We start from the raw sequence: 9,818 nt of genomic DNA on the forward strand, positions 1-9,818 counted from the left end.
CGCTCGGCTCCTCGCCCAATGGCCGCCGGGGCCCGGCGCGCATCAGCTGATGGGCCCCGGTCCCGGCCGCCGCGAGCCAATCAGGGCGCCGGGGGCGGCCCCGGGCGGCGGATAAAGGGTGCCGGGTTGCAGGCGGCCCGACAGAGCCGAGAATGGGAGAAGAGCAGAGCTGCTGAGCGCCCCGGCGAACTCCTCTCCTCTCTCCTCACCTCGCTCTCACGGCCCGCCCGCCCGCCACCTGCTCGCCGCCCAGGTAAGCACGCGGCCGGCCCCGCGGGCCCTGAGTGACGCGCGGCGCCCCGGCCTGGGTTTCGGCCCGGCCCGGCCGCTTCCCACCTGCTGTCTCCAGCTCCGCGTTTCGGCCCCGGCCGCGGGCTTCACACGCTCCGCTTCCCGCGTGCTGGGGCCGCCGGCGGCTCCGAGTCCGCCCCGTCCGGTTGGCGACGGCGGGGCGCGCCCTCGACCGGGCTCCGAGCGGGACGGTGGGGGAGGGTGTTGTTTTGATCCTCCTTTCGCTACTTGCCGCCCGAAGCGCCGCCCCCGGAGGCCGGCGCCCTGGGTGGCTTGTGGAGTGAGGACTGAGCGGCCGCAGGGTCCCTTCGCGAGGGTGCGCGGCTCCTTCCGCGGTGGCGCGTCCGGGCAGTCCTGGTGGCACCGGGCTTTTAGACGCCCGGGTTGAGGCGGGGAGCCGTGAGCGTTGTTGTTTGCGCGGCCAGCTCCCGCTGCGGGGTCCCCGGGCTCCTGTAGTGTGACCGAACAATGGAGGGCCGGGGTCGCGTCGTGGAGAGCGGGCATCGCAGTGGAGACACCCGGCCGGCTCGAGGCAGCAGCCGCGCACCGTCCCTCCAGCCGACGCAGGCTCGACCCTCCCCAGCCTCTACCCGCGCGGGGCATGGCTGGCTCGGCGAGGCCCTGAGGAGGGGCGGGGCGGGGCCCCCATTTTCAGAACCTTGAGTGGGAGGGGGCTGCTCACAAGGTGGCTTATCCCAACTCCCCCGGGGGCGGGAAGCGGAGATCCACTTCCAGCCGCAAATTCTCCAAGAAGATCACAGATGAAGATGACGATGACCTGGAGTCTCAGGCCTCCGAGACGACCCCCACCAACTCCTGCGGCTTCATGGCCTACTCCAACTCCGGGGAGAAACCATGGGTCAAGGCTAAGACCTTAAACCAACTCCACCAGCAGCCTATCTATTCCAATACCTCCCGGCAGGACCGCTCCGTGTCTTTGTCCCTCTCCCCTACTCCATCACCGTCACCCTCACCCAGAAAGCTTCGTTGCTTGGACCCGCGAGAGATCCCCAGTGAAGAGAAGCATGAGCACAACAGTAAAAAGAGGAGGGCTAGAGAGGTCAACCCCAGCAGTCCCTTAGACCTTCTCTGGCAGGGGTGAGTGAGGGGGCAGGGAGGAGGACACTGCAAAGGGGGCATCTGCAGACACCACCCTGAACTTCAGAACCCGTTCTCCCACGTGAACTTGGCACCATGTAGCTGCTGGCATCCAACTGGTCTCACCAAAGAACAGGAGATCTGGAACCCAGGCTTAGAGACAGTGGTTTGATGTTGGAGAGGAAAGCTGAGACTGGGTTGTAGCTTTCAGAAGTTGTCCTGGCCTTCCACGGCAGGAGTGGGAGGTGGGATTTGATGACTTGTCTTCTAGACTCTGTAGGTAAAGATAGTGTTGATTCTGTAATAGGACTGGACAGGCGAGGTCCTCCTCTTCCCCAGGGGAAGGGTGAGGCAGTTGGAGGGAGAAGCAGTTTTCAGCTGGGCAAACATGGACGGTTGCCCATAGAAACTTTGCCACTGTACTTCAGAAAGTTGCCCAAGTCATTGGAGGAGAACAGTGTGTTCCCTTTCCAGCCACCCTGGGCTAGAGAGGGAGGGGGGAACATTTCCTCTTATATGGAGGCTGGTTTTGTGGCTTCAGAGATGTCTTCTTTTGGAGGCTTTGTGGTCATGGCTTGCCATCATGCCTTGGAGCTTTTTGAAATCCCAGATCTTTTTGATTAGAAACGGAAATTTTCTACTTGTATAGAGTCTTTAGTAAAATCCCCAGAATATTGTCATTCTCATATTTAAATCTGAGGCCTGTCTTCTGAAGTGAGAATTTTACATCACACCAATGAAAAATTACACAGCATGCACATTGGAGTCTGATTCAGAACAGAAACCACAGCAACCAGGTCTCTAGCTGGATATTACTTAAATTGGAAGATGGTAAACATTCTGTCTCTGAACTTTTGTATTGTCACTTTAAAAAATAAAATAAAATTATTTCTAATTTGTTATATATGACAGCAGAATGCATTTCAATTCATAGGACACATGTAAAGCACAATTTTTCATGTCTCTGGTAGACAGTAGAGTCTACCAAGTAGAGTCACATCATTAGTGTCTTCATACGTGTACTTGGGGTAATGATATCCAATTATTCCACTGTCTTTCCTACCCCTTGCCCACTCCCTTCTCCTCCCTCCCCTTTGCCCTATCTAAAGTTCCTCCATTTGTATTGTCATTTTTGTTTCCTCCTAGTCACTTATTTCAAAAAGTTACCTACCTTAGCCACATTGAGGGAATAAAACTTTGCACTAGACTAATGGAATTTTAGAATTGAAAGCATAGATTCTAGCTTGGAAGCTTCAGATCCGTAGTATCTGAAACTCTTCAACCTCTGAGCCCCAGGATGCCGAGAGATGTCAGTTAATACCAAGGCCTTGGTCTAGCAAGTTTTTTGTTTTGCTATGTAAGTACTGTGTCACTGAGCTTCGTACCCAGCCCCAAGTATCTGCTTTAATTGCTTCAAAAGGTGATGTTCAGATTTTTACACCATACTCTCATGTTACTTTTGTGTAATATGAAGTTTTGAACCCTCTGAAGGCAGAGCAAATAATTGTTACTTTAGTTGTGTTGAGTTTTAAAGGGACGGGCTCTCCACTACCACTCTTGATTCAATTGTGTTCCTTAAGCCATTCCTACAGGGAATCTGTTTGTAGTGGGTGTTGATAAAATTACTTTTTTTTCTTCAGAACATCTTCCATCATGGCCACCTCAGCAAGTTCCCACTTGAACAAAGGCATCAAGCAGGTGTATATGTCCCTGCCTCAGGGTGAGAAAGTCCAAGCTATGTATATCTGGATTGATGGTACTGGAGAAGGACTTCGCTGCAAGACTCGCACCCTGGACTCTGAGCCCAAGAGTGTAGAAGGTGAGATTGGGCAGAAATGGGGTACTTGCCTAGGGTGGGGGCAGTGTGGGGGTGGGCAGCAAACACCAAGGCTTTTCAAACTTCAATCAGTGTTAAGCTTCTGCATAGCCTCAAAACATAGCAACAATGGAAGCCTTTATTTAAATGGACTCGTGTGTAAACCAATATACTGAAGAGAGAAGGTTTGAGTGTAATTTGTAGAGGATAAGGGGCTGGAGACTTTCCTGACTTGACCATCCTACTTAACTGGCTCTAAAGCACCCCTGGGAACCCAATTTGAAAACCACTGCTCTTAACTGAATATGCCAAGTAATTTGCACACTGCTGAAGTCTATGTTTAGTAGTCATATCACTGGATTTCTGCATGCAAAGTACATCCTTTAAAGTGGTTTATAAATGGGGGGACTCATCATTTGTTTTTTGTTGGAGCCACTTTTAGAAATTTTAAATGATCTGGTTACATGTTCCTTGAGGAGTTACTATATTAGATTTGTGATCTTCATTTTTTTAGTCTCGAACAAGTTGTAGCCCTTGCCCTTCTGGGAATGGGCCAAGGGAAAAACTGTCACCTCCTGCCTACATTAGAATAGCTCATTCTTCTGCTTATATTCACATTTGGATTGATTGAATGAAGGACCGTAATATGGAGCATATAAAGTACTATGTGGCAGGTGTTGAACAGGCCTCTGCCATCTGAGAACTCAGTCAATAGGAGAGATGAAGAAACTGACCTCTAAAACAGTGAGAAAAGTGAACTAGTGGTATGGGAGCATCAGTCTGTGTTCTTCATCTGCAAAATAAGGACACAACGTTAGTTAGGACAGTCAGTGAAAGTAGGGGATGAGAGAAGGAAGCAACACAGATGGCCTAATGAAAGAACCAGAATCTTTCCCCTGTCTCTTAAATGACTGATTCACTGATTGTAATAACAAAGTACCTCATTGTCTACTGGTATAGAGTAGACTTATTTAAGTAGGGAATGTCTGTCAACCTTTGGTGGCTCTTGTGACTTAATTCTTTTAAGGAAGTGAGGGTACAATGATCTTACTTGGAATGCAGGTACGTAAGTAGAGATGTTGTTTTACACAAGGATGCATTCATGCCACACTTTCTGGGAATGACAAAGTAAATCTTTAGAAATGGAAAGGTGAATGAGGGGCTGGTTATATTTCTTGCTTAAGAAGCCTTCCTATACATTTTTAATTTTCCCTTCTCTTTTTGATTCAGAGTTGCCTGAGTGGAATTTTGATGGCTCTAGTACTTTTCAGTCTGAAGGCTCCAATAGTGACATGTATCTTGTACCTGCTGCCATGTTTCGGGACCCCTTCCGCAAGGATCCCAACAAGCTGGTGTTCTGTGAAGTTTTCAAGTACAACCGAAAACCTGCAGGTATGTATAAAATGGGTTTGGTTGTCCCTACCTCAGTCCAGCAATTCTGTAAGGGGAGGAGACATTCTGAAATCAGTATTAGGAAGACTAGACTATCAGCACTGTTTAAGAATTTGGAGGATTGGGGGTCTATCTCTCCACCTTCCATGGTCCCCTTTACTAGTTGTATACAATGATGAATTTTTAATGTTTTTGCTGCTAAGAATCCCCAGTGACAGAGCCACCTGTTTGCCTGGAAATTTTTAAGAACCTGGATTCAGAATCTTGTTTGAATTCTGAACTGCTATTTTGCTGATTTAAAAATTGAGAAAATAATAAAATTCACCTGAAAGTTGGTAAGATTAAATTATTTAATACATGCAAATCTTTTGGAACAATTGTACATCAAATATTGGTTGCTGTTTCACTAAACAGCATAGTTCATCCACTGACAAACATGAGCATCTTGGTTCCCAGATAACATACATTTGCCCTGAGGTTTGCTATAACTGCACCTTAGGGTCCCTATTGCAGACATGTCTTTCGCAGTTGTCAGCCAGTGAGACTTAGTGACTCTACACCTTCTTTGCCTTTGCACGGGGCATTATTGTTGGTAAAGGGCGTGGGCTCTGAAGCCAAGGCAACCTTGGGTTTCCTGGCTCTGTGGCTTGCCCCAAAGCGTGGGCAAGTTATCTAACAACACGTTTGAGCCTCCAAAACTGGGTGCAATGGCCATGCTTATAATCCCCACAACTCGGGAGGCTGAGGTAGGAAGATCACAAGTTTGAGTCCAACCTCTGCATTTAGTGAGATACCTTGTCTCAAAAAAGTACTTCTAATGCCCACCTCAGGGTTGTTACTCAGATGAATATTTTTTATTTTGAAGTTCTGTTATAGCTTGGAAATTGTTTCCAGTTGAGCTCATCTCATTTTTGTTTTTCTTTTGCACCAGCCAATGCTATATAATTTAGCACTTAAGCTCACCTGGAATGTAAGCCTCCTACAGGACAAACTATTCTCAATAAAAATTAGACTTGGCTGGGACAGTGGTGCATGCCTGTAATCCCAGCTACTTGGAGAATAAGGCAGAAGGATTACAAGTTTAAGGCCAGCTTGGCAACTTAATGAGACTCTCTCAAAATTTAAAATAAGGGGGCGGGGCCTGGAGATATAGCTCAGTGCAAGGCCCCTGGATTCCATCCCCAAAACCGTGCAAAAAAATAATTACAGCTTTGGCTCTAAGTGCCTGAGAAATTAAGGGATAAATTTGACAACTAGAAGCAGCTGTCTTGTGAATAGAGGGTGGAAGTGCCTGGCATTTGGTGCTTGGGAGGTGGCCAGCATGCAGATAAGGTGAACACTTGCTCTGTTCTGAATCCACTGCCATGTGACTTGGTTGTAACTGAGTTTAATTATAACTAAAGTCTTTCAGAGGATCTCCTGCAGATGTGATGTGTGAATGCAGCTTTTCCCATTTTCCTGACTTGGTGATGGGACACAAAGGTTTTCCCTAGGTCAGTTCATGATCATCTCAGCTGTGTAGAGTAGGAAGACTGTTTGCACATCAGCATCCAGGCCCAGTATATGTGTCCCTAATAGCATGTTGACTCGCTTTCTAGAGACCAATTTAAGGCACACCTGTAAACGGATAATGGAAATGGTGAGCAACCAGCATCCCTGGTTTGGAATGGAACAGGAATACACTCTCATGGGCACAGATGGTCATCCCTTTGGTTGGCCTTCTAATGGCTTTCCTGGTCCCCAAGGTAAGTCCTTTTGGGTAAAAGGCAAACTAATCCTCCCCCAGGTGCTTAGTCCAGGAAAGCCCCTCTTCTCCAGAGATAGGAACAACTCTCAAAAAAAAAGTTGAGACCCGCTGAAAATAACAGTAGAGACATGCCTTCTTGTTACACAAATCCAGAGATGGATGTAAATGTATAAAGTGAGAAGGGGTTGAGGTGGAACCTTTGGGTCCACGAGGCTGTGGCAAAGAGGAACCCCCTAATTTCTTCATTCCCCACCTGTAGGTGAAGACAGGGATTAGGGATTCAGGAGAACAACTAGTCTAGGACTTGAGATTTCTGATTTGGGGATTTGGGGGATTTCCCCCACTTTTACCACATTGTCTTGAAACCTACAGGTCCATATTACTGTGGCGTGGGAGCAGACAAAGCCTATGGCAGGGACATTGTGGAAGCTCATTACCGGGCCTGCTTGTATGCTGGAGTCATGATTACGGGGACAAATGCTGAGGTCATGCCTGCCCAGGTAAAGGCTCTGGTCTGTCAGCTTCCTGCCCCCTGAAGATGTCAGGGTAGGTAGGCAAATGGGGGCTTGGGCTAGCAAGGGCTGCTGATGCACCACTCACTAACCCACAATTTCAGAGTGGGTTGGAGTAGAGGTGGGAAGAAAGCAGGCTTGAGCTTGAGTTCAGATGAGCAGCTGGCTTTATTGTAAAGGCCAACCTTCTCATTCTTTCTAGTGGGAATTCCAAATAGGACCTTGTGAAGGAATCCACATGGGAGATCATCTCTGGGTGGCCCGTTTCATCTTGCATCGAGTTTGTGAAGACTTTGGAGTGATAGCTACCTTTGATCCCAAGCCCATTCCTGGAAACTGGAATGGTGCCGGCTGCCACACCAACTTTAGTACCAAGGCCATGAGGGAGGAGAATGGTCTGAAGTGAGTGTCTGCTGTGGGGGTCATGTTTATTCTCAAGTGAAAGAGGCTTGGGAAGGGAATATCAATCTCTTTACGTCTCTTTTTGTTTTGCCAAGTGTTTGTATAGGGGATAGGTAAGCTGAACTTCATTTGTAGCTAAGGCTACAAATGCCTTAGCTCTTGACAATTGGCTTATTTTTTTCTAATTCTGTCGTTTTGTTCTCATTTAGAAAGTACCAAATAATACTCAAGGAATAGAATTAAAGATGGTGATAGGGAAAGTTTAAAAGTATTTAATAAGAACTAATTTAGTAACAGTACAGGCACATAGATTGGTGCTTAGGGGTGGGAGAAAGTCTTTCAACACATAATGCCTTGGTGCTACATGTCAGGCATTCTGAGCACTGGGGTACATAGTAACAAGGCGGTCACTGGTGTGAGTCATGGAGTATTGGTTGTGCTGGTGAACGTCAGTCCTGGATGCCTACCTGTTCTTGTCCTTGAAGGGAGGATTTTTTTGGTGATAAGGTTAACCCTCATCTTGTGGGTTTTTTTTATTTTATTTTATTTTTATTTTTTTAGGTACATTGAGGAGGCCATTGAGAAACTAAGCAAGCGGCACCAGTACCACATTCGTGCCTATGATCCCAAGGGGGGCCTGGACAATGCCCGGCGCCTAACTGGATTCCACGAAACCTCCAACATCAACGACTTTTCTGCTGGCGTGGCCAACCGTAGTGCCAGCATCCGCATTCCCCGGACTGTCGGCCAGGAGAGGAGGGGTTACTTTGAAGACCGTCGCCCCTCTGCCAACTGTGACCCCTATTCAGTGACAGAAGCCCTCATCCGCACGTGTCTTCTCAATGAAACCGGAGATGAACCCTTCCAATACAAAAACTAAATGGACTAGACCTCAGCCTTCAAGCCCCTCCTAGTTCTGCCTCCCACTCCAACTCTTCACCCTCTGTGTTGTCCCGCTTGTCCCGATTATAACTCAAAGGGTGGAATATCAAGGTCTTTTTTTATTCCTCATGCCCAGTTAATCTTGCTTTCTTTGGCCAGCCCCCTTTTCTTGTCAGTGAGGCTTTTTTTTAATGCGCTAGTGGGAAGGGGTGCCTGTCAGGCATGGCTGTGGGATGCAGCATGTTCTGGGGGAGCAGGGAGGTACATTTTCTTCAAGGTTGCTGAAAGAGGAGGCCTGGTGAGGTTAGGTTAGAATTCCCCCTAGTGTGGAAAGCTCTATTTCTTAAGCTATAACTATAGAGAAGGTGGGGTGGCCGTCAGCGAGGGAAATGCCCTGGTCTCCTACTGCAGCACTTCCCTTGCTTGGGGCTGCACTCCCTTCCGTGGACACAAAGCTGGGTAAACTGATAGAAAGCCCTGTCTTAAAGAAAAAGATCTTAGTGCTTGGTCCTTCATTTATAACACAAAGCAGAGTAGTATTTTTATATTTAAATATAAAAACAAAAAAATTATGGGTGTGTGGGTATGTGTTTTTCTAAGGGAGGAAACCATCCTGGTCACTGGGTGCTAAATTTGAAGCAAATACTTTGGTTTAGAAATAAAAGAGATCCTTTGGAGCAGGGGTGGGGAGTGTGGTACTGGGAAAGTTGGTTACTAGGGGCGCTTAGTCTTCATTACCACTTAAGGGTTGCCCTGTTCACCCTTCTTAAGGAGGTGGACCCTGGACGGCTGCCAGGTGAATGACATTACTGGTGGTCACCTGAGCCCAGTGGCGAGGTTTAAGACCCGCATAATTGTCCATGGGTTTCTGGGAGCGAGTTGGCTGGCCCACATGAGAGCGTTCCTGCAAAAGGCATTGGGTTATTTTTTGGTGAAACTAGCATGTCACTAAAGCAGGCCTTTTGATATATTAAATTTTTTAAAAGCAAAACAGAAGTTTAGATTTTAATCAAATTTGTAGGATTTCTAAGTCTAATTTTTCAAAATTGTCTGCTTCAACCATCTCTTTCCACTCTCCTCTTGGAGGAGTTGGGGACAGGGCTGGAGTGAAAATACTTGTAATGTTGTATCCTAGTGTCTTTCCTCCCAGTGTCTTTCTTTGTTAAGATTCCTAAGGAGTTATTCCTTTTTTCTTTTATAATAAACAAGCCCCCTCTCCATTTGCATTTTCCCTACTGTTCCCTGGTTTTTGTGCTGGCCACAGCAGGCCAGCTGTTGTTTTCTCTTGCCATGACAACTTCTAATTGCCGTGTACAGTATGTTAGAATTAGATAACTTCTTGTAAACAAACTGTAACTGCCCAGAGCAGCGCTTATAAATCAACCTAACATAAGATCTCTTCTGACTTGTTTCTTTGTGGTTGTTTAAAAACAAAAAAACTTATGTGCCATTTCATTTCTGTATTTCCTAACAAAAAAAGGGGAGTGTTTTGTTTTTGGAGGCAAACTAAGCTCAGGTCTCTCAGCTCTTTGAATTTTTAAAACTGTGGAGTCACATTGCTGATGAGCTTTTTCCTTGTGCCTCTAACTTGGAGTATTTGGGATCCCAGGGGTTGTCCTCACTGGGACTGTTGGGTCACACCACTTTGACATTTCCTAGCCTTCCACTTCTCCCCTTT

The 9,818-nt window shown here is 47.2% G+C and overlaps 2 protein-coding genes across 15 annotated transcripts in view; one reads left to right on the forward strand and one right to left on the reverse strand.

Moving 5' to 3' along the window:
* The window catches only part of LOC308652420 (transmembrane epididymal protein 1-like), an 85,482-nt gene extending 82,465 nt beyond the window's left edge, over positions 1 to 3,017 (reverse strand). For 4 of the 14 annotated variants that reach the window (XM_081300251.1, XM_081300255.1, XM_081300253.1 and 1 more), the window contains exon 1: positions 337 to 3,003. In XM_081300251.1, the coding sequence (XP_081156377.1) occupies positions 337 to 894 (558 nt within the window). In that variant the 5' untranslated portion in view covers positions 895 to 3,003. Of the gene's footprint in view, positions 1 to 336 lie in introns of all 14 variants that reach the window. The other 10 variants (XM_081300252.1, XM_081300249.1, XM_081300254.1 and 7 more) reach the window with 4 other exon arrangements.
* Positions 95 to 9,535, forward strand: GLUL (glutamate-ammonia ligase). The gene is made up of 7 exons (XM_081300248.1): positions 95 to 253; positions 3,030 to 3,208; positions 4,436 to 4,597; positions 6,196 to 6,342; positions 6,717 to 6,844; positions 7,059 to 7,258; positions 7,820 to 9,535. Exons 2-7 carry the CDS (start codon positions 3,043 to 3,045, stop codon positions 8,136 to 8,138), a joined length of 1,122 nt encoding a protein of 373 aa, XP_081156374.1. The 5' UTR covers positions 95 to 253; positions 3,030 to 3,042; the 3' UTR covers positions 8,139 to 9,535.
* The last annotated feature ends 283 nt before the right edge of the window (positions 9,536 to 9,818 follow it).

Source organism: Spermophilus citellus (assembly GCF_964194105.1).
Source record: "Spermophilus citellus genome assembly, chromosome: 6".
Lineage (NCBI taxonomy): Eukaryota > Metazoa > Chordata > Mammalia > Rodentia > Sciuridae > Spermophilus > Spermophilus citellus.

Excerpts from the sequence above, each read along its gene's own strand:
- GLUL (XM_081300248.1), top strand. The coding sequence starts at position 3,043 with ATGGCCACCTCAGCAAGTTCCCACTTGAACAAAGGCATCAAGCAGGTG. Across the intron at positions 4,598-6,195 it reads GTACAACCGAAAACCTGCAG|AGACCAATTTAAGGCACACC; the intron begins GTATGTATAAAA and ends CTCGCTTTCTAG. Across the intron at positions 7,259-7,819 it reads AGGGAGGAGAATGGTCTGAA|GTACATTGAGGAGGCCATTG; the intron begins GTGAGTGTCTGC and ends TTATTTTTTTAG.